Below are 24,099 nucleotides of genomic sequence, written 5' to 3' on the forward strand. Positions count from 1 at the left end.
ATATAACAATCTCAAATATTTTCTTCTGATTCCAAGGGTTAATTTAAATGCAAAAGGTTGACAACACTGTGTCGTTCTCTATACCTCTCTTTTCAGAGTATTCGCAAATTGATCTGAAATTCTCTGTGTTTTGCAGTATATTATTGCAATATCACTGTTAACTTATACAAGTTTTAATCATAAAAAGAGTAGTAGCAGTGTAAACTAAGAGTAATCAAATTCATATGAAAAATTTGTAGTTAAATAGTTTCTATACAGTTAATAAGGTGTGTTTATTGAAATGAAGTTTTGCTGTAAGCGTCGCTTGCGTCGCCGGTGGTGCGTCGTTTTTGTCGCTGCTCGATTTTTCGCTCCCCTTTCGCAGCACTTTTATTGGTATTGCAGCAGGGAGAAAAGTTTTTATCGCTGACTGATTTTTAGTTACTCCCCATGTGATTGGGGGACGAAAATACTGAAGAAATACATTTGTTTTTAATAAATTTAGTGTAAGAAAAATGCTTCTAATTTCCAGACAGTTGTGGCGCGGTCAGCAGACCATTCAATTAAGCAGACTTGCAGCAGGTGAAATTTCAGGAACGAATTCCACAGCGCTTGTAAAAGCAGGGAATTCCAAAGTGGAAATATCAGCAGAGCCGGCGAATCACGTAAGTACAGCGGTTATGGTGTAGTTGAAAATTTGGAGCGCACGTACTTGATGTAAAGTGTAACTACGAATTTGTCAATTCATAATTACTGCTTATTTAATTCAGATAATGGGTGGTCGTAATCGTGGTAATGGCAGAGGCGGTGGTAATCGTTACGGTGGTTATGGCGTGGGTTATGGCAATGGTGGTGGCTATGGCGCAAACTTAGGTTACAGTGGTTTCAATGGCAACTACTGTGGCGGGTACAATGGTTACGACATGAATCCTATGAATCCTTTTAGTAGTGAGTAAAACTATGATGTAATATATTAGCAATTATTGAAATAAATAAAAAATAAAAACAAAGTAGCCATTGCTCATGGACGACCAGGACCCAATGAATTAATGCAACTGATGAGCGCAATGGCGAGTAATTTCAATATGAATCCGCCTCCACCACCACCTGCACGTATGACGTGTGGTGAGCTGCGCGCCAACCACTGTGGCCTGCTAGTCGAAATGTCCGGGCGTCTAATCAAAAAACGCGTTGCTCGTTTTGTGGAGTTACGTGATCGAAGCGGTGGTGCATCGCAACTGGTAATCGTGGAAGAGAAGGTAATGTGTAGTTTTACGTAAATATGAAGTGAGTTTCCTGTATAAATGTTTCTTGTTTTCTTAACAGTATCCGCGTATAGCGCGTCGTATGCAGAACATGCCTGAAAACACAATGCTAACAATAATCGGCAAAGTAAATAGACGACCGCCGAATTCCTGTAATCAGACTATGCCTACGGGTGAAATCGAAGTGGAAGTTCAACAGCTTAAAAATATTGAAATCCCACCTAGCGCCAAAAAATCAGGCAAGCGCTCTTACAGCACAATGGCGAAGCAAAATAATTGCGGCATCACCAGCACCGAATACAAGATGGCCAGTAAGACATACTGATACTTTTTCTGTGTTGTTCTTTTGTTATTTGATTAACGAATTTTATCGTTGTAGAAAGTGAGAATATATTAAAATATTTTGAAAACCGTTCCATGACTTGCAATGACTTGCGGCGCGAGCACATTGGGAAGACAGTGACGCTCGTCGGTTGGTTACCACCAACTAAAGCTTCCAAATTCTTGCAACTTAAAGATGGTTATGGGCAGACACAAATTATGGTTGAGGAGCAATCGGTACGTGGTACTGAAAGCTAATTACGTGCACATGTTTTTGGATTTACGTATCTTTTTTTTTCTACATAGATGCAAGACACTTTTCTCACTGCGCCTGAAGGAACCGTAATACAAATCAAGGGCAAGGTTTTGGGCAGACCGCGTGCCAACCTCAATTTGGTATGCACGAATAAGTTGTACAATTTTTGTGAAATAAATTTGTAGCTAAAACAATAATTTAGAAATACGACACCGGCGAAGTGGAGGTAATGGTCCAAAGTGTTAAAGTATTGAATCCAGACGATCCCTATGAGGGACCCATTAAAGCCAAAGATAAAGTGAAAAAGATGTCAATTAAGGACTTGGAAGCCGAGGTTGCTGAAAATAAAAATGACAATGCTGCTGGTGGTGGCTCTCGTGCTGGTACATCTGTGAAATCAAAAGTAATACATAAAATAGCGGATTTGAATAAATTTTCTGCGCGCACGCACACCTGCGCTGAATTGGGCAAAGATAATATAAATGAGAAAGTGACACTTTGCGGTTGGCTAGAGTTCCAACGTATGGGTAAATTCTTTATACTGCGTGATGGTTATGGGCATACGCAAATTTTGATTACACCGAAAGCTAAAGGTCTTGAAAAATATCAAGAAGGCTTCTCATTGGAGTCAATTATAAAGGTGGAAGGTACAGTCATACCCCGACCTGCGGCTACGATCAATCCTAACATGAAAACCGGTCAAATTGAAGTCGAAGCAGAAACAGTAGAGGTACTCAATCCGGCTAAGAAAAATCTGCCCTTTGAAGTGCGGCATTATAATCGTGCGGGTGAACGATTGCGCTTAACACATCGTTATCTGGATTTGAGGTGAGTTACAACTGCAAGTAGCTTATTTGTGCAATGTAAATAAAATTGTTTTGCTCTTAATTGCTTCTTATAGATTCGTTGATATGCAATATAATTTGCGTACGCGCTCATCAGTCATAATGCGCATGCGCGAATATCTTATCAACTATTTGGGTTTCGTTGAGGTCGAGACGCCAACCTTGTTCCGACGCACGCCTGGTGGTGCGCAAGAATTCGTTGTGCCCACACGCAAGCCCGGACACTTCTATTCGCTGGTACAAAGTCCACAGCAATTCAAGCAAATGCTAATGGCCGGCGCAATTGATCGTTACTTCCAAGTGGCGCGCTGCTATCGTGACGAGGCCACCCGGCCGGACCGTCAGCCGGAGTTTACACAACTCGATATCGAATTATCCTTTACAACACGCGAAGATATAATGCAAATGATCGAAGAGTGCTTGCGCTATGCGTGGCCAAAACAATTCCCACCCATTCAAACGCCGTTCCGACGCATCACCTATGAGGAAGCATTGGAAAAGTATGGTACTGATAAGCCCGACACCCGCTTTGGTTTTACTGTATGTAGCAAAATGGAAAAATATTTGTATTAAGCAAGAATTAATTTGAATTTTCATCATTTTCAAAACCCTAGATGTGCAATGTTAGCGACATAGTTGAGAAGAATGAGACCTTCGCAAATAAGTACGATTTTCTAGGCGCCTATGCGATCATTGTACGAGGCAACGAGGCTGTTTGGAACACAACTGCGAAAAAACATTTCGACCTTTTCAGTAAGGAATTCAACGGCACGCTGTTTGTGCGCAAATTTTTGGTGAGTCGACGCGTAACTGTTCGTTCTTTTTTTTTATTAAGGAAAGAACTTATATTTTTGTATTCTCACAGGACTATAAGGACGTGCTTGATCGTCTAACAAAGTTGCTGACAAACGATGTAGCGAGCGAATTCATAGAGAAATTTGATGTGGAAGAGAACGATTTGGTTTTCCTCGGCATTGGCGAAACTCGCGAAACAGTACGTATTTTCTAAGTGATATGTATATACAGGCTTGCACTAATTCACTTCTCCTCACCAGCAAACGTTTATGGGCCGCGTACGCCTCGAATATCATGACATCTACTCGGCGAATTCAAAGAAAGAGAGGAAAGAGAATAAATTCCTGTGGGTAGTTGACTTTCCAATGTTTGAGCGCAATCCAGACACGAACACGTTGGAAAGTGTTCACCATCCATTTACCGCTCCACATCCCGATGATATGCAAAAATTCCTGCACTCCAAGGATGAATTGGAAGAGGTGCGCTCACAAGCCTACGACTTGGTGTTGAACGGCCAAGAGATTGGTGGCGGCTCGATACGTATACATGATCGTAACATGCAACAATTCGTACTGGAGAAGATACTTAAAATACCACATGAGCATTTAAATCATTTATTGAGCGCGTTGGAATCTGGTTGTCCACCGCACGGTGGTATTGCACTTGGGCTCGACCGCCTAATATCGATTATTTGTCGTGCACGTTCGATGCGTGATGTTATTGCATTCCCTAAGTCGTTGAATGGTAATGATCCTCTTTCGAATGCGCCAGTACCTATTTCAGACGAGGAGAAGGCGCTCTATCATATAGCAGTGATTGAGGACTCTGGCAAATCGACAGAGCATGCTGATGAGGATGATGATCCAGATGCAGTGCGTTCCACACCGTCACCGGTGCCAACAGAAGCCATGGTGGTCGATTGTGATGGCGATGGTGATGGTGATGCTAAATCGGTCACAACCGATGTTGACATGCCTTCTGTGAATGAGCAAAATTTGGAGTCCAATGAAAACTGTCAGCAAATTATGGATTCCGCCAAAGCAACTAAAGCTTCGGACAACACTGCCACACCGGCAACCCCTAAGCGGGTGGCTGCTGCAGCAGCGGGCAAAAAGAAGTAAACTGATAACTTATAATTATTGATGTAAACGGGCTTTCTAAGCATGCACCAGCCGCTTCACGTATTTTTAACTCTACATATTACATTATTTATGATAAATATTTACTAAAAACACACAAATATCCTTAAACTTAGCTATTTTGTTGTGAAACAATCACGAAATGCTAAACGCTTTTCCGTAGAATTTTAAGAACTTTTACTGTAGTTTATGCTGAGATGTTGCAATTTTTCTTGTTTTAATTTTTTACTATTCAATACTTTTTACAATTTTTTTCATCATATACGCGAAACATCAAATAAAAAAATATTTATAAATATGCAGCAATCAAGACGAATTCGTTAAAGGTGATGGCACTAGGCTAACAACAACATTTTGTACATTACAATGTCGCGTAAAAGTAGAAAGAAAAGTTATTTACTTTTGAAGGCAAAATACAGAAAAAAGAAACAATTTATTTGTCCTGTTGAAATTTATTTTATTTTTATTATATTTTATAAAGGCTTACATAACAATAAAATTATTATACAAACTGAAAGTAGTGAAAATTATTTGAAATTATTTCCAAATGTTCATAATAATAAAATTATAAAATTTCAAAATTTCAAAAAAAAAAAAAATACAAAGAAAGAAAAATAAAGGACCAAAAAAAAATATAAAAAAAACTATAAAAAAACCATAAAAAAAAACAATAAAAAAATCAGTTTGCCTCACGGTGCATTCATTAAAGGAATGCACTAGACCAACAACAATGTTTTGTTCGTTTGATTGTCAAAGCAAAGTATTGAGAAACTAGAAAACAAATAATGAATTCGCCTTGTTTCATTCTGAGCTGACAGCCACACGTACACGGCGAAAAAAAAAAACAACTCAGATGATTTACCAACACCACCTTGAATAGATTCTCCTTGGTTTGCCTACAGCTACCACCTTTAATCAATTCGCCCTGACAGCAATTGTTCATTCAATTGCTAAATTACGCAAAGTAAATTTAAGACAAAATAATGCAGAATAACAATAAAACAAAACAAAAACTGACGAGTATCGATTGGCTATTAATTGGGCTATCAAAAACACTTCGCCTCTAAAAGTCTGCTTTGAAATCCAATGGAATAAAGCATTAAACTGGTTCACATATGAATTACTGTGGCAAAAAACCCTCGCTTTCGATGTCATCCTCCACAAATCTATCAAAGTGCCAGGGCGTACGGACGGCAATGTATCAGTGGAGAACTGTCACTGCAGCAGTGAGTTGGAGCCACCATTAACAGTCTGTAAAAGTTTGGTTGGAGGATGGAGGTCGGAAGGATGGTTCGATATGTAGAAGTCCACACAAGTGGAGCAAGTTACTGATCGCCATTCACTTGGGAGTGGCCAGGACGATTCTTCTACATATGGTTCAAGCAGCTCACAACTTCCGGGACTAGCCCAAGTAACCTCTGGGTAGCTGCCGAACACCCGTTCGAGAGCGAGCCATCCCAGAATAGCTGGTTGTGCGCTGGGTTTGTAACTCGCCACGTTAAAATCCCCTCGAGGTTGTAAAAGACCTCGTTTATTTAGGAACCAGCATTAAAACCGATAGTCAGCCTGGAAATCCAACGTAGAATCTCTCTTGCCAACAAGTGCTACTTTCAACCAAGTTCCCGACTGAGTAGTAAAGACCTCTCTCGACGAACAGAACTAACACTTTATAAGGCTTAGACGATGACAACATCCGATGAAGCGACGCTTGGAGTGTTTTAGAGAAAGATTCTGCGCAAGATTTTTGCACCTTTGCACGTTGGCAACGGCGAATATCGCAGGCGATGGAACGATGAGCTGTATGAGCTTTACGGCGACAGAGACATAGCCAGCGAAAAAGATCCAGCGGCAACGCTGGCTGGGTCATGTCGCCCGAATGGAAACAAACGCTCCGGCTCGCAGAGTATTCGATGCGGTACCAGCTGGTGGTAGCTGAGGAAGAGGAAGGCCTCCTCTGCGTTGGAAAGATCAGGCGGAGAAGGACTTGGCTTTACTTGGTGTGTCCAACTGGCCCAAGTTAGCACGAGAAAGAAACGACGAGCATTGTTAAACTCGGCCAAAAGCGCGTAAGCGGCTATCGCGCCAATTAAAATGAGAAAAGTTTGGCAAAGAAGAGCGCCAACTCAAAAACAAAATTAATTGGTTGAGTACGCCGAGGAGTTGAATGGAAGTCTTCTCATAAGCCATTGCAGGCTGCGAAAATATGCATAGCAATAAATACATATATGCATGATTGCCCATTGTATCTAATTTCCACTGTCTTCCTTTTGAATGTGATATAACCGCTAAGACATCCATGGACACAAGGTGAACTAATCTTTCAGAGGTCGCTGAAGTTTTTTGTGTTTTAGTTATTTAGAAATCGTTTTTCGCTGCAGTTTGCTCATATAACCAATCAAAAAGGCCATACATTTAGTTTGGAAAATTACTTTTATTCAATTCAAAGTAGAAAATGTGTGAAAATAATACAAAATTAAGAATCATTTTACTTTTGCTTGATATGACCACCTTTTGCCTTGACTATAACCTTGAGACGGTCCAGAAACAATTCGCAAGCTGCACAAATGGGATTTTCTATTTCCATCCTCAGCATTTTTCTCTGATTCTCATTTTCCCTAGTACCTCCGTTTAACTTGATTCACTTCACTCATCATCTCTTGGTCTTCTACTAAGAATATTTACCCACACGAGCATGTTTTTTACGCAGTAATAGCTGGCTGCATTATCCTCAAAGTTTTTGACTTGTAGTTCTGAGATTTGTAAGTCGCCCCCAAACTAATCTAATCTAAATTTATCTGTATAATCTTTGTCTGCACCTCTTAATAAACAAATATAGCATTTCTATTTCTCATCGTTTTATTCATCATTTACACGAGGCTGTCGCCGTAACCTATTACCATTCAATGCTTCCCCTTCAATATGAGGCACTTTGAAAATACTATTTTCTATATAGCCAACAGTCAAATTTCGACGATATTCCTGCCATTCCACATGCGCCTCGTCCACTTTTTGCACATTCGCCACACTTTCTTCCTCCACAGAATTCTGAACGTGATCATTTGCATCCTTCAAGCCATCGGTTATATCGCCCGTGCCAGCGCCACTAAAATATGTCCAATTTTCACCAATAGGATCTTGAGAAAATGGCGTTGGCGAATGCTCGATATTATTGAAATTCGTATCCAATTTATTCCATTGATCGATTTGGCGCAACAATGGATCACGGAAATTTCCTGCAGGCGGTAAGGTGATTGTGAGTGGTCCCTTAGTCACTGCGGGCTTTTGTTTACCCAACGTTGGCAAATCGGTCCATTTGCCTAAAGCGTAAGGCGCTGTATCATTGGTATCGATCAGAAACATGCCCTTCGTGCTGGTTTTTATATTTTCGCCGGCCTCGTGTAAGTAATTCGTTTGCGGGCACATGCCCAGTAAATATGAGATGTACGAGCTGCAAGCCCAGCCCCAAAAACCTTTGCGTGAACGTATCGACTCTTGAAAATATTCGACGGCACGTTGATGGCTGCAGGCAAAGGGATCTGTTTTGGAAGAAAGTGTAGAGTTTGTTTGTTAATATGCGTTTGATGGATTCAAAATATAAAACTATTTGGTTACTTGTGCCCGCTTTGTTGCAGCCGGGTTGCATGATGCCGTTATTCATGTAAAAATCCGCATGCCCACAACGCTCTATTTTGCCCTGCACAAAGGCATTCGTATGTATCACATCCACAAAGACGGCATCGCTGGGGTCCAATTTATCATTGATGCCGGCGGTGATGAAAAGCGGCATGGCAGGATCGAGACCTGGAAAATGGGAATTTTAAGACAAAGCATGTATGGACATAAGTATACGTATGTGGCAAGAATAAACTAAACATACGTGGCACTTATTTGATTTACAATTCAAATTTGCTGAGCTCGATTTAGAAGTTTTTGATATACAAATATTTACTTAAAAGAAGCCATTTTCAACACTTAAAACTAATCGTGTTGTTCATTTTTCCTGATCAAAGTATCATTTGCTCGAGCTTGATTTTTAACGATCATACAACTCCCGTTTAAAGCAGCAGAGTTGGCAGCCCAACTAACTACTTCTACGAGCGGAGATCGTAGTTCCCGAAATGGAGTGGAAATGAGAGAGACACTTTTTTGCTTAGTGACTTGCGTTTTGTGCTAATTCATAAATGGAATAGTGAATTCAAGTAAGGCCAATTGTCTGCAGTGACAGTCACGTTGCGCTCATGGCCACATCAAGGGTAGTCGAGTCCTGTAAATCCAGGCTGAACTATGTCGCTAGACATAATAGCCTGATGCCCACGGGGCGAGGGGGTTATGGGACCTCTGACTCCTTAGCTAGGATGGGTTCTGAGACCAACTTCTCTGCCTCTTCCTTCTGCAGCCATCAAAGCCACGGTTAGCAAATGGGTTACTACAACCAACAAGCAAGCCTGGCAGGCTGAGAAAAGTTGCAGATGCACTAAACTAATGTTACCTGTCATGTATGACCGACTGTCACAAACCCTCCTGTCATTAAGCAGAAGGGACTGCAAGTAGCTGGTTCGACTGATCACGGGCCACTTTCAGTGGGCGAAGGACATGTAAAAGGTAGGTATCTCAGACAGTGTACTCTGCCCAGCTTGTGAAGAAGAGGATGAAACGGCGGACCACTTTCTGTGCGTCTGCCTGCCTTCGCTCGAATCAGGCTTGAGGACTTTGGCACCGATGTGTTAAGAAGCGACCACCTTGGCTCCTTGGCACCACAAGATCTCAGATGCTCAGATTTCTTCGGAGTTCGAGTAGATTTAAAGAAAATTAAAAGGGAATCCGATACAAAGGACTTAATTGTGTCTGAGTGCTATACTTGCTAAAAATAAGATCAATTGTCAGTTGAAGGCGATCGATCAACAGCAAGTTCTGCCAATTTTAGCGACGTCCACAGACTTTGCTGAAACAGTTGAAAAACTTTTTCTGAAGACACACTTTTGAAAATGATACAACTCGTAGAAACAGTTCATCTATGACAATTTTGAACATCCTCCATGATCATTTTCATATGTCTAAGGTATTGAGTTGACCACCACTTGCACACACCATTTCAGAAAATACAATGTGTCGAGTGTGCACGGAAGTTATTGAGCCTGCAGCAGGAAGAGGGATGAATTCATGAATCGGATTGTCTGTATTAGCGAAATTTGTGATAATTTCTGTAACCTGAGTAGAAGCTGGTGTCTTTTGCAGTGGTGCATCACCATTTCACACTTCATGTCACAATCGAATACGGGTACAGTTTTTTTTTTCGAATATATGAAGAATTTCACACATAGATCATTAAGTGGAAGGTCTCAATATTACGGGTGAACATCATACCACACCTCTAGAAAAATTAAATGATGCCATTAAAGAAAAAATAAGAGGCAAACAGGCTCGATGTGTGCTACATTCAGAATACTGATGCCCTACTGACGCCTGCCCATTGCTGCTTCGACGGGTTTGATCCAAATGGAGAGGGGTGTTAGGTGAGTGGTTTTAAGAGGAAATGTGAATAGGTGTTTAGTATCGTGCGAGGACATATAATCACATGCGGTCATATGTTGAATACGTCGGGATGGATTCTCGATAGGTAAGAGTTTAGCCTGCTACAATATCTAGAACTGCCCTCTAGAAGGTGGCATAGTTTTCAGTAGAAACTCATAACAGATAATTATATCATGTTCCAGTATGGGGAGCACAAGAGCCTTGCTCTTTACCAATGGTGAAAAAGATAATTGTGAGGGGAAGTTCGACTGTCACGTCACTTGTGAGACTCGGCAGCCTAAATCGGCACTATTGTTTCACATGTATTCTCACAATTGTCCAATCAGTCGTTGTTCAGACGACAACGAAGTGTCTCACTGGTTGATTTTTTTCGTATATTACCAATACAATCTCAGTTTTTTTATGAACACATCCCAAGTGATTTCAGCCCATCAGCTGATTCTGTCAAATCCGCTAAGAGCCGAATAGCGGTCTGTTAGAGAGCCTACCTCTAAAAATCTGTTCACCATGTTTTCCCGTTTTGTTATTGTTGTAGCAGTTTAGCAATCTCTGTTTAGATTAGTTAGCCTGTCATACGTAAGCTCAGGGTAACTAATTATATAATGAATTACGACTCATCTAACGGGAACATAGTCAATTATAGTCTATAATTTAGTGAGGATTGTTAGTACATAAAATTCTAGAGGACTCTTGGAATAAATGCTTTTTGACATAGTGCGAAAATGAAGTAGTGGAATTCCTTTTTAAAGTTAGAAGATGGGAGTTGGGATGCTAGGAACAACTGAGCACGAAGTACAGACCGTGGGAACAAATTACTAGTGCAACTACCTACGATTGTTGGCTTGTGGTTTTGCCTGAGTGAGGAGAAAATGCAGAACATTTTCTCATAGCTCTTCGGCTAGATTAAGGTAGTGTTTAGTGTAATGTTTTGATAAAGAAGAAGTCTATTTTTCAACCGATTTACAGCTGTATTGAGAAGTTTGAGAGTTGAGTTGTGTATCGAGTTTTCTTGATACCAACCATTTCTCCTTTTTATATACTGGGTTTGATTGAAAAGTAATGAGCCTTCTCGCGCGGAGCGTCTGCCAAGCGATCAACCGAATCGGCTGGGAGGGGAAAATGATCGTTGGACCTTCCTCTTCCAACCGGTCCCAATTCGCTGGCAACAGCGGTGCAGTCAACATCGCTCCGCGCGTGAAAGCTGTTTTAAAAATGTGTTAGGATTTTGCTGTGGCGAAAATGCAGCGATCGTTGGAGCACCGTCCCCAAGGAGTTTGTACCGCCAGGAAGCACTGTAAACGCGGCATTTTACAAAGAAATGCTCCTTTGGCTGAAAAATCGCGTTGCCCGGGTTCGGCCCGACCTCGTCAACAATTGGACCCTTCATCACGACAATGCACCGGCGCACACCGCCTTCCTCTGCACCTCTGCATTGGCCAAGATGGGGGTTCCGGTGCTTCCCCACCCTCCCTACAGCCCAGACCTGTCCCCTCCGGACTTCTTCTTGTTCCCGCGCCTGAAAAGAAAGGTGAAGGGGAGGCGTTTCGACTCCATCGAGGCAATCCAAAAAACTGTGGCAGCCGAATTGAACGCGATTCCGGCGGATGAGTTTAAAAAATGTTTCCTGCAGTGGAAGGACCGCTACCAGCGGTGTATTGACGCTCAAGGGTCCTATTTTGAAGAATATTAGTTGTATAAGCCAAAAGGTTTAATAAAACTGCTTAAAAAAATAAGCCTCATTACTTTTCAATCAAACCCTGTATCTCTATATACGTATACAAAGCGACAGCAATGCTTGAGGGCTTGGAAAATCGACCTCGTCTTAAGATATCTCACACGAGTTACAGCTTCCACGAACACAGACAGGATAAACGGGCAGTGTGGCATAGTGCATTTTGAGCGCGGTACAAAAAAAAAAAACCTTTTAAATAGGCTAAGTTTCTACCGCTCGATATAAAAATGTAAATATACCTAATTATATTACTTACCAGTTATTCTCGGCAGCTGGAAAGAGCCCAGGTTACGCGCAATATAATTCGATAGCTGTGCGCCCAACGAGAATCCTACGACGTGCATATCAGTAGTACCCATTTCCAAAACGCGCTCAACCAGTTGTGCTACACAAGCTCCCACATGTTTGGTATTGTGTACAGCACTCAAATAGCACGGGCCCGGTGCCAATATGGCCCAATCCACATAGATAATGTTGTATTCATCCCGTAGTAAATATTCTATAAAAAGTTTGGATGGAGAAAACGTGTGTGTGTGAGAGAGAGAGAAGTCAAACCAATTAAAGAATTCTTATTGCATTAGCGAGAAATCTTCGAATCCTCACCTCGGCGCAACTGCTGCAATGTACCCATAAACATATCCGCATTATAACCATGTATGATAATCTTTGTCTGATAACGAGGATTAAAATATGAATTGGTCAAATTGGACTTATCCAGCGTTTCATCGATGTGCAAACTTTGACGATCCACAGGATTACGACGAGTATACAAGTAGAAGCGTACATCCTGATCGGGGCATTTGCGTCCGATAACCCAACGACAGGGACCAATTACGATGTCGCGCGTTGTCGCCTCTGTTGTTGTAAGTGGCGGCTGCGCCGTTTCCGTAGTTGCGTCAACAGCGTACTGATGCAGTTGATGGTCATAATTGAAAAATGATTTGGCTTGGCTGGTGGGTAATAAGAGAATGACTATAGAAGGAGAATGTAGAAAACAAAAAATGGGTTTTTAGTACAAAAGTTTTCCACTCGCGTTTTGCTAGACTTAATGATGCTAGCTGGGATAATAACACGAAAAAACAATTACATTGCTTGTTGACATCCCAGCCTGCAAAATTAAACGATATCAATGACATCAATATTTTATTTTTACCTATGGTCCATAAGGTCCGTGCTAGGTTCGAAACGCTTGTTTCTTGTTTCTGCATCGATAATTGAAGCATTTTTGTGCTATTCTACTTTTTTTGGATTATTATCACAATTGATTCACTTAAAGCTATTTAACTACACTTTGTGCTCTATTTGCTATAAGGTTGTATCCATCTTTGTATGTCTTAGAACTCCTCCGCAGTCAGCGCTTTAAAAAACAGAGATAAAGCTTAATTATTATTTTATTTGAACTTGCAGTGAAAACTCAGAGTTCGCATTTCCAAGCTTAACTGTTGTTGCTCACAAGATACTATATCCCGTTCTGCTTCTACAGCTCGCCATGTACTCCATGTACACCTCGTTTGAAATGTAAAGAGTCCAAACATCAACTTCTGTGAGTAAACCACCCTAGTCAGTCTGAGAGTGCATAGAAAGATTAAACTCTTTTCCGATGGATATTGGCTCTATTAAATATCTAAACACAAGGCGATTAGTGGTCACGCAGAAGCGAATAAAGTAAGTAGGAAAATCGGGGTAACCGCATCAATAGAACCCAAGCAATTATTGGCGGTGTGGGAGCGTATTAGTAAAGAAAGTTTAGAGGAAGAGATAAAAACACTGCAAGAATCATACAAAGTATGGGACAACACCGACTGATTCATGCCGCTTTTGCGACTCGGTCCCATAGATATCAATCAAACTGCAGTTTGAATATCTAGCCATCTCAAGAAGACGGGATACACACAAACGTCCATTCGCTACAATCTAACCACCACTCAGCCTTCATAAGAGTGTTGGATTTTGAAAAGGAGAATAATCAATATATCTTTAGGACGAGATGCATATCTTAAGTAAATCAACAACCACTAAAGGAAATATTATTCCAGTATTTATGGTATCTTGTCCCGTTCGGAGCAAAATAAAAGCTTGAATTCCTCCTATACACTTTGTCAAATCATCAATACTTAGTTTCAATGGAAGGATCTCTTAATAAGAGCTATTAGTGGCCAAACAAAATTGGATGACCTTGTAGATGTCGTAATAGCGTATTACTGGAATAGTAATTATGCCATAAATGTGGTGATTTTGGAAAACTAGACTTGAAAAGGGTGTATGTAGAGATGTCTCATTGTCTTCTAGATAGACATTTGTTATGTTTCTTTGTTAGGTAATCAGCAGATCAATCGTGCCGGATGAATATTGCAGATGGTTTTGAATGTCTGATACGCTCACAAAATCATACGAAATGTCCACATAAATAAAAAAGAACGAGCTCTTCTTTGTTCTTTAACTCCTGTTGCTGGATTTATATATGTACCTTCGAACATAGTGTGTACCTTCTGTAAAGTAGAAGGATCCTACACATTACTTATAAAGGGTGGTTAAATTTCAAGGGCTAAACGTCAACGACACCGTTGGACTTCTTTCTTTGGGGTTATTCGAAAGAAAAGGTGTACATCGATAAGCCAGCAACAATTCAAGAGCTAAGGGATGAGATAATTCGGCACATTAACGGCATAGAACCTCAATTATGCCACAGCGTCATCGAAAATTTGGACCATCAGATGGAGGTGTGGCGCCAAACCGCGGAGGCCATTTGGGCAATATTTTGTTCCATACGTAATTGAGCCATACCAATATGTATTATCATAATAAAGAGAAATGACAATAATTTCCTGAGAAAATTGTATTTTATTCAAAATCAACACCGGCCCTTGAAACTTAACCACCCTTTATAATAGCCGAGTGCATTTAGTTTTCCTTTCCCGTCGGTCATAGTTCAGTGTAAATGGCGATATATAATCCAAAAGTATGCAATAATTCAGCCGCAGTTGAAGCTCCAACTTGACCAACTACTCTTAGATGATATCATATATGACCTTTATGATATCAATTTTAGAAGTAATTCAAGATTAAACAATAAAGCGAATTAAATTACCCTGTTTTCGAAAGGAAACTCCAACAGTGTACTCTGTACTGGTATGCAAATTGCTCGAAAACTTCGAAGGCATGGGCGCTGGGATATATGACCACAAAATAAAGGTGTCAGTGATAATGGATAGTTTTTGTAGTATCTTCCAAGTGAAAGTGTGTGCTATCTGCCAATGTGCAGGGATCAATCTAGGGAAAAACCTCCGGAATGAGCGGATTACTATTCTGAGGGACAATCAAGCTGCACTCAAGACCTAGTAGAACCCAAGGCGAATTTAGTATAGGTGACAGCAACCACATATAAGTAAAACCCTACATGTATTTGTTGTTGCCTTTGGTACAAGCATCAAGTCAAAATACAATACAATACGAATGTAAACATACCAATACATACAAACAAAGCATATTATTTTGACGTAAGCCATACCTACGGCGAAAAATTCAGCTGGGTGAATGCTGTCACCTATAATAAATCCACCTGGGTAGAACCTAAGCAATTGCTTGCCATGGAGAAACATATATCAGGGAAGAGCTTAGAAGTGAAGAGCTAAGTTTACGAGACGTAAGCAGGCACCAAACTGTAGAGCAACTACAGGCTAAGTACTTACTGGGAGCGTATAATTAAAACAGTCAATATCCTCCTTAAGGCATTTACTTCCCTGATGCTAACAGCAGCCATCTCTAAAGGCTTGGGATATGGTTCAACGAATGCAATGCCATAGTGAGAAAAGGGAGAAGATATCTGAACCGACCACAAGAAATACACATATGCTCAGTCCAGCTCAGCTCTATGAGGTGAATGGCTAAAATGGGATCTGAAAAGGGTTGACATTTGAATTGGATATCCATGGCAGCTGAAGAGAAAATCAATTGTGTCTTGTGGTACACATCGCAGTTGACAATTTTTATATCGATGTAGAATAGAGTTCTAGTTAAAGCCAAAGATACTAGTAGATTCAGTACGGTTACTTCAAAGGCATTTACTTATGTAGTTCTGCGTCGGCAGTTATTATTATTAGTTGCTATAGAAACCATTTTTCGGCGCATAGTGCCGAATCGATTTTAGTACTAGATTTAATTCAGCAGCAATAGGTTGTTAGCCTAGGGACTCTATCCACATAATGAGGCTGCCATTTTAGATTAAGCCGGGAAGAGCAGCATTTCGTTTTTCAGTCGCTTGCCAAAAGACGAACGCTGTTTTGGGCAAAGTGCTTATTTAAAGGCGGCACTTCCTCGCCTTGCTGGTGATGGATTTGACCTTGCAGCTTTTTTTTAAATTGTACAGACCCCCTGTATGTCCGTATCCACCACCCACTGCTTGCCCAGGACTGCTTATTTGTTAGGAGAAACTTATTTGCAGCTTACCTCCATAACCGGTGACCCGTCCGGTAGTCTGCAGCTTGGCAACGGACAGTGTCGGCAGAGCCTGCTCACATTGTCCAGAAGGAAATAGTTTAAGCTTTAATGAGAAACCAGTTAGTGTTAGCGGGAAGGAGAAACCTACTTTATATTGAGAATACTATTTGGATTTTACTTCATTCAGAATCGACTCTTTTGAGAGAGCAAAAGTTCTTTGCGTGCTTGACGAAGTATCATATAACTAGTATGGAATGGGAAATTTCGGCTTATCAACTTTCAATTAAGTAACGATAAGTGAATAATCGAAGATAAGCAATATTTTTTTTTTTTTTTAAATGCATTAAAACAAAAGCTTTATGTTTGCATTAACCAATTGCATTAAAAAATTACGTAATAATGTGCCAGAGCATTTAAATTTAACTTTTTGTATTCCTTCCTACGGCGGCCGCCGTAGCCGAATGGGTTGATGCGTGACAACCATTCGGAATTCACAGAGAGAACGTAGGTTCGAAACTCGCTGAAACACCAAAATTAAGAAAAACAATTTTCTACTAGCAGTCGCCCCTCGGCAGGCAATGGCAAACCTCCGAGTGCATTACTGCCATGAAAAAGCTCCTCATAAAAATATTTGCCGTTCGGAGTCGGCTTAAAACTGTAGGTCCCTCCATTTGTGGAACAATATCAAGACGCACGCAACAAGTAGGAGGAGGAGCTCGGCCAAACACCCAAAAAAGGGTGTACGCGCCAATTATATATTGTATATATATATATATATGATACAGTGTACTCTCTCTTAAGTGGACATAGGTATAAGGAGCTGAAAAAATTGCCCGCTTATGGAAGGTGTCTGCTTATGAGAAAGTATACTGTATATTTTGTTACATGGTATTTTTAAGAAGAACTAAAGGACTAAACAAAGGCGGAAATAGAGGCTCTCCAACGATTTCTGTCAGCCGCTATGTATTTATAAGTAATTTCGTTCCAGGTGACGGTGGAAGACCACCATTTAGGATTGTGTGCATCCAAGTTTGTCGTAGACGGCCCCTGCGCCAGCTTCCTTGCGGATTCCATTGAAAGGCCATTTTGGCAACATTGCCGTCATCCCTACAGAGTGTATGTGCAATCTAGTTCCATTTTCGCATTTTAATTTCAAGATGAATTGCGCAGCTCTCAGTGAGCTAAAGAAGGTAAGCATTGGAGACTGATCTTGGCCAAAAAATGCGGCATATAATTCTGGAGCATTTGCTGACAAACCTTTGAAGGTGTCTGCTTATGTGTTCAAAGATAAGCCAGCTCTCAGGTTCATATATGTAGGAGGACCGATTTTGTGTTGGCGTTGAAAATTCCTGATATTAGTAGTTCAAAAGTGCATTTCTATCAATCAAATGAGACCAACTTGAACTTGCTAGTTCTTGTTTATAGAGTTTCAGAAGTCATCTAAAACACAACTTCTTCAATAAAGTTTTAAATTTTGATAATTAAATGTCAGTTAGAAAAATAAAATATAAATTTCGTGCCTCAGCTGTACTGACATCCTTCAGATTATCTCACTTGGTGACCCAGCTACAACAGATATTGAAAATATCTCGTGTCGAGGTGACACAGAAAAAAAATTATGCACTCTTAATTCGCAACGGCTTGGTATTCTGCATTAAGGCGTTCAAAAAAAGCCTTCCAAAACTTTTAGAAAAAATTAGTATTGCATTTTCGCAACTAAACTCGAAAATGTTATGCAATTATTTAATAAACTGAGGTTTAGCTAAGCTGACACAGTGAAATTTCTGCTCACTTTTGGTCAAACAGGCACGCACCATTCGCCAAGTAAATGCGCTGCTGGCGATTTTAGCGAACTGCATTTTTTGTATTCATGAAAATGGCAAGACAGAAACGCGCGCGCATGCGTAAGTGAGAGTTTGTCGTAGCGTGGCAGCGATTCACTGATACGCACGCCTATAACCTTTTCGATTACAACAACAACAATAGCAGATCAAGTGTACAACCGTAAAAAGTCAACTTCCAATTCATATCGTCATCGCCCGGACGTGCGTGTTTTGAACGACACAAATTTTTTTAGCCGCCGGCTCAGGCAAATTTTTTGTATCGTACGTGTCTAAATTTTTTTGTTTGTGTTTTTATTTAATTTTTTTTTTGGTTATGTTGTGTTTTAAATTGAGAGTGCAGATCAACTTGGACAATTACACATGTAAAGCACGTTGCAAATGGTTGTTGGCGGAAGAAATCGCCAATTGCCTCAAAATTGTAATTGCGGCTTAATTCACATGATTTTTTTTTTGCAGCTGCCTCTTTCGCATTTATCTTATTTTAATCGCGAACGATCTGCGACTGTAGAAATTTCTGCTGGCTTTCCCTTTGCATACAGTGATCTTTGAATAAAGTGCACACCGTGGTTTGTTATGATTTATTTTTTTGGTAATGAGTATTTTTTAATACGATTTAATTTAGCATTTAATGTTTTTTGAAAATATATATTTCCACTTTTCAAAAAATTTTCGAAAAAAAAAGTCTAGGAATAAAATTTAAATAGTACTGAATTAAATTTTTTCCAACTTTCATAAAAATTATTTAACAAAATTATTATCAAAATATATTTAAAAATAAGCCTAAGAATAATTCACAAAAATAAAACGGGCTTAGTACATATTTTGCTACTTATATTTTGTTCCAAGTTATGTAGATTCGACCGCAACAAAGGTGAGGAGTGCGAATCTCCGTGCACGAAACAGCAAAATGATATAAAAAGTTTTTTCTAATAGCGCTCGTCCTCGACAGGCAATGGCAAACCTCCGAGTGTATTTCTATTATGGACCATTTGTCGTTTGTAGGCCCCTCCATTTGTGGACCAACACCAAGACACCTTACTGAAGTGTACGCGCCAATTATTTATTTATAAGCTTGATAGAGAAAAAAATGCGAATGACTTTTTTACGAGGGCAAGACAAAGTATCTTCTGACAAATAACAAATACATCGCGACTCGGCATCGACTTTACGTTTCATTGTTGACAGTTATTTTAAAGTATTTATTTTGAAGTTGCGGATGAAACCTAATGGAGAACATGTCTTGAAAACAGTACCTTAGTTATATTAAGAACTGTAAATCCCTCATTGTCCCTTAAATAAACAAGAAAAGGACAAAGGAATGGCTTAGCCTCTCAAGAGAAGGTATCTCGAAGGTCGTGGCCTGTGACACCGGCCACTGGCTATTTGGCAGGCATTCCTTGAGACTAGGAGTATTCTCCCATGAATATTGTAGAAGTTGTAGAGATGAGGAAGAGGAAGAAATAGTTGAGCCCTTCCTTTGCAATTGTCCAGCCTTAGCTAAAATCAGAGCAGGTTGTCTAGGTAAACATTTTTTCAATTCTCTTACAGAACTATTTGGCGCGGGAATTAGACCAATCCTGCGCTCTATAAGAGCCTCAAAATCGTTTCATGAAAATAAATAAACAAGGTTCCCATGTCGCACAGAGGTATCACAACGGACCTCTAAGGTCTAAGTGAGTTGGTCATACGAACCGACTACTACCATAACCTAAGCTAAGGTAAAGATTATGTGGAAGTTTAATTGAACTTTACGCGATGGCGGAATTATGAGCTGTATAGCTAAACCTTCATACCAAGCCTTCCAGGTGCTATGTATTTCAGTGCTTTAATCAGCTATAAGATTTTCACAGTTGAATAAAACGCTGAAAGCCGTAGCGTCTGGCACGCTTGGGTTGAAGTTATAGCTAATGAGCTGTATCGCGACATAAACTTAGGATGAAAAATGCTTCCTGCCTTGACACTAACTGCTGTTTCGAACAGATTAAGAGGAATACCCCCTCTGCTTTGGAAATACAAAGTCGAGAAGAGTTTGGCTTCCTTGAGTGTTTCAAATTGGCACAGTGATTCAAGTTGACAAGATGAAAAAGAAACGATTAGCGTTCTTTGTTGTACTCGACCGAAATTCAGAAAGCGTGCGTTGGAAGTTACATACTCTCCCTCGGAGAGGGAGGTTTCTGTAGTAAATAAAGATTTTGTTCTGTCTGATCACTTACCGGCATAGACAATTAAAAAAATTAGTTAAGTAGATAATACAATACTTAGGTTGCATTAGCTTTAAATCTTGTCACATTTAGCGACTTGGTATTATGCAGAAATCCTAATCTGTGAAATTTTGTCTCATTTCTTCCGACATAAGAGTCCCTTTCCTTTCAGTAAAGCGCCGTATATTGGCTTCCAGGTCGTGAGCTGTAACTGGCTTATCAGTACAGATCAGTGTCGCGACCTAACGAGAATATTCATATAAAAAGCAGTTCAAAACAGTCAAATCCAATAATCTAGACGGTTATTTCATGAGCAGTACAAATAGTTTACTCCAATGAAGTGATGGTTTGCAGCGCACCCATCGTGTTGGTCTGCGATTGGTTTCGACGAAGTCTCGCATCATTTTCCTATAGCGCTCGTCGCTGACGTACCATTAGCTTAGTGTTCAGTTTTAAAAAAAGTTTGGACAATTGATCCCTATGGTATGAGTAATATCGGGTTGCATTTACTGCATTATAATGGCATTGCGAGAAGTTCTTGAGGATTGTTTTCAATACATTTGATTTTCCTTATTCACCTAACCATTAAGCCGGAAACGAGTTTCATCGCTAAAGAAGATTTTACTTTAACTTCGAGTTAATTTTGAGACCATTTACCGAACGTACGTCCACTATTCTGTACTATGTATGTATAATTGGCGCGTACACCCTTTTTGAGTGTTTGGCCGAGCTCCTCCTCCTATTTGTGGTGTGCGTCTTGATGTTGTTCCACAAATGGAGGAACCTACATTTTCAAGCCGACTCCGAACGGCAGATATTTTTTTTATTTTTATGAGGAGCTTTTTCATGGCAGAAATACACTCGGAGGTTTGCCATGGCCTGCCGAGGGGCGACCGCTATTAGAAAAATGTTTTTGTTAATTTTGGTGTTTCACCGAGATTCGAACCAATGTTCTCTCTGTGAATTCCGAATGGTAATCACGCACCAACCCATTCGGCTACGGCGGCCACTATTCTGTACTCCGCCACTATGTATTATGAAGGCTTAGATCTTTTCTCAAAATCTTTCAGGTAGTGAACAGACGAGGCTTTGAGAATCCCGTTGAACTGACAAAATTGGGTGCTTGGCTACACTTATGCAGTTAGTTGATCTCGAAGGCTTCTTCGCGCAGTATGAGATCCTGTTGATGGATTATTCGCACAAGAATGTGGGTGGTCACTATATTCGTGTGATTTTGTGGGCGGACTCGAAACTCATTTTATTTATATATTTATTAACTTGAAATAAAGTTATAAATAATCATATTACGAAATCAGGGTAACTAGCAGCAGAGGCTATCGGCCTGAAACCCAATGTGAGCACGAAGCATTAAATGATGAATGAAACATGGTTTTTACAGTAGTAGTTGCCAACAAACTTCCGAGTGCATTTTTGTTATGAAAAAAGGTCATCTGACTTTTTAAGGCGGCATAAAAGTGTAGGTCCCTTCATTTAGAAAATATCATGGCTTCATTTCATTTATTTAGTTGTTGTTACAGTGTTATCAGCATGTCGTACTTATGCGACCTGAGTGACATTTCTAGCCCAGGTAGGTAGACCGTGATTGCCGTAACAAATGCACCTTCATCATTGCTTTTGAAATGATGAACATACCTGCCCACATTTTATCCACACGTGTATGTACATATGTTTTTATTTTTATAGATTCATACATGCATATTTTTTATGTATGTATATATGTTTGAGCATTTCTCTTCTTCTGTTACACCATTCTTTTCACTTTCTATTGATTTATTTAAAGCACTCACACAATTTAGTTACATACTTTTTTGTTTCGATTCTCTTTCTTGTCTTTTATATATTTACTCAAATACGATAATAATTATTGAACACACTTTGTCTTGGGTAATTTTTGACTTTCTAATTAAAATCGATAAAAGTTATAATAATTTAACACTTCTTTGTTGTTGTTTATAAGTATGATACGAAGGTAAATGAAGGTATTCCGTGTTCTAGACCACAAACAACCGTTAACTTCCGTCGCTCGCAAAACACTAACATTTGTGCGTATTCTTGTTGTTAATATCGTTGATGTATGTATGTGTGGGTTTTTAGCTCTATCTCTCGTTTATTTAGAGGCGAGCACAAAATTGTAAACAATGTGCATACTTAGCGCGTATTTTGTTGGTAAAAGTTAGAGTGCGGAGCGCTGTTAAGAAAATTGTCTCTATTCATATTAGCCGCATTTGTTTTCTTTCGCTCATTTTTAGTGCGCCAGTACGTCTCTCAGGGAACGTTCGTCTCTCTACAAAGAAATGAAACAAGCCATAACCACCCATGAACGAATAACACCCTACTCTCTTCTATGGTTGTTCAAGAAAGATACCTATTCTATCATTCTTGATTGAATGGAAGTGTACAAATGGATATTTAAAACAATTAGCATAGGAACGGCATTCCCATGGAAAAATTTTTGATTTGAATAGATGCGATTTGCTGAAAATTTTCGAATATTTGTAATGAAACTGCTATAAACACATCATTTACATACGTGAGTTTTCACGGCTTGGTATCAAATTCTTGCCTTTTTGTTATGAAAATACTGAAATAGGTTTTGTAAGTCGCACTGGTTTGAATTCGTACGATTTGAAGAACATACTTGATACGCTTTGCACAGGCCCGTCACATTTACTTCTCGGTTTTGACTATCAGCTGCAGAGTCGACTGCATATCGCACATTTACTTCAATAGTGTAATTATCCAAAAAAAAAAGGTTTGTTTTTATGGAGAACTGGCCATAGCTCTCCCTTAATGCTGTGTAAAAGATTCATGGCAATATCTAATAACAGTATCTGATTAGATGAAAATATGTACATATTTACTCTTACTTAAGACGCATAGTAAATTGAAAACTTTGAAGACGTTTTTCTCAACATTTTGGTTTTTTGCATTAAGACACTATCATATTTTTCTGAGAAGTGTGGTTTCGATTATAAAGCATCTTTCAAAAGACGCGCCTAGATGTAGTTTTAAAACAAAGCATGTAGAAATTTATATTCTTTCAGGAGTCACTATTTTTGTTAAAAATATGGCTCTTAATAATTATATGTGAAAATTGACATCATTTCGATGACCATCATGAGGACGCCCACAGGTAAAATCCGTCAAACAGTCGATTCAAGAATGCCTAATTGTTGAGAACGTCGAGATATCGATGTTGAAGGTTGCTCACTCAGCAACACTTTACGCAACGGCAGTAATAGAACGTCGAGTTTTTGGTTTGCTGGTCCTTTTTTCTATTCTCCACATAACCAGTTTCTTGAAATTTTTTCCTAACTTTTGAATTGTCGACTTATTCGGACGATTATTTCTACGAAACAAATTACGAATTTTGCGATTTATTGTTCTTAAAGATCGACCATTTTCATAACAGGTTGGGTTAGGTTGAACTGTTTGATTTGCAGTCACGCATATACCGGTTCAGTACATAGCGATACCAGAACGAGTTCATAGTTTTGCGTGTTCATTAGTTATTGTATATTTTCATAATAAGTTTCAATAATTTTAATGCATAGCTCTAAATTGTACAGGTCTACTTAACAAATGTCAAAGACGTCATAAAAAAGGTACCGCCTAGGAATTATTCACTGCTGACTTCTAAGCATCAATTTTAATTTCTGACGAATTACCATTTGAACTCTCTTAAAGAGAAAAATATTCAAAATAGGAAACGAGTAGAAAACTAGTAAAACC

At 39.6% G+C, this 24,099-nt stretch overlaps 2 protein-coding genes across 6 annotated transcripts; one reads left to right on the forward strand and one right to left on the reverse strand.

Annotated features, from left to right (window-relative positions):
• Nucleotides 1-89: 89 nt before the first annotated feature.
• On the forward strand, nt 90-5,117 carry LOC128863384 (aspartate--tRNA ligase, mitochondrial). Of its 3 annotated transcripts, XM_054102516.1 has the most exons (12): nt 90-266; nt 512-644; nt 750-927; nt 991-1,238; nt 1,306-1,555; nt 1,624-1,802; nt 1,872-1,961; nt 2,024-2,649; nt 2,723-3,206; nt 3,281-3,460; nt 3,532-3,660; nt 3,722-5,117. In XM_054102516.1, exons 3-12 carry the CDS (start codon nt 753-755, stop codon nt 4,580-4,582), a joined length of 3,222 nt encoding a protein of 1,073 aa, XP_053958491.1. In that variant the 5' UTR covers nt 90-266; nt 512-644; nt 750-752; the 3' UTR covers nt 4,583-5,117. The 3 variants fall into 3 exon arrangements, with proteins under 3 accessions (XP_053958491.1, XP_053958489.1, XP_053958490.1); XM_054102514.1 differs by lacking the exon at nt 90-266 and having other exon boundaries at nt 384-644; XM_054102515.1 differs by lacking the exon at nt 90-266 and having other exon boundaries at nt 384-644; nt 994-1,238.
• Nucleotides 5,118-7,049: 1,932 nt separating this feature from the next.
• On the reverse strand, nt 7,050-22,385 carry LOC128863973 (lipase member H). 3 transcript variants are annotated; one of them, XM_054103417.1, is made up of 6 exons: nt 22,172-22,385; nt 13,018-13,221; nt 12,468-12,836; nt 12,121-12,363; nt 8,213-8,401; nt 7,050-8,136 (listed from the first exon to the last, which is right to left on the reverse strand). In XM_054103417.1, the coding sequence occupies exons 2-6, from the start codon at nt 13,085-13,087 to the stop codon at nt 7,457-7,459; spliced, it is 1,551 nt and encodes a 516-aa protein (XP_053959392.1). In that variant the 5' UTR covers nt 13,088-13,221; nt 22,172-22,385; the 3' UTR covers nt 7,050-7,456. The 3 variants fall into 3 exon arrangements, with proteins under 3 accessions (XP_053959392.1, XP_053959394.1, XP_053959393.1); XM_054103419.1 differs by having other exon boundaries at nt 22,155-22,385; XM_054103418.1 differs by having other exon boundaries at nt 22,000-22,385.
• Between the last annotated feature and the right edge of the window lie 1,714 nt (nt 22,386-24,099).

This window comes from Anastrepha ludens, chromosome 5, assembly GCF_028408465.1.
Source record: "Anastrepha ludens isolate Willacy chromosome 5, idAnaLude1.1, whole genome shotgun sequence".
NCBI lineage: Eukaryota > Metazoa > Arthropoda > Insecta > Diptera > Tephritidae > Anastrepha > Anastrepha ludens.

What these genes read in the sequence shown, in the direction of transcription:
- LOC128863384 (XM_054102514.1), top strand. Translation starts at nt 495, where the DNA reads ATGCTTCTAATTTCCAGACAGTTGTGGCGCGGTCAGCAGACCATTCAA. An exon ending in CACCGAATACAAGATGGCCA is followed by an intron (nt 1,556 to 1,623) that starts GTAAGACATACT and finishes TTATCGTTGTAG; the next exon opens with AAAGTGAGAATATATTAAAA. An exon ending in TTGGCGAAACTCGCGAAACA is followed by an intron (nt 3,661 to 3,721) that starts GTACGTATTTTC and finishes TCTCCTCACCAG; the next exon opens with CAAACGTTTATGGGCCGCGT.
- LOC128863973 (XM_054103417.1), bottom strand. Translation starts at nt 13,087, where the DNA reads ATGCTTCAATTATCGATGCAGAAACAAGAAACAAGCGTTTCGAACCTA. An exon ending in ACGGACCTTATGGACCATAG is followed by an intron (nt 12,837 to 13,017) that starts GTAAAAATAAAA and finishes CTCCTTCTATAG; the next exon opens with TCATTCTCTTATTACCCACC. An exon ending in CTGCAACAAAGCGGGCACAA is followed by an intron (nt 8,137 to 8,212) that starts GTAACCAAATAG and finishes CTTCCAAAACAG; the next exon opens with ATCCCTTTGCCTGCAGCCAT.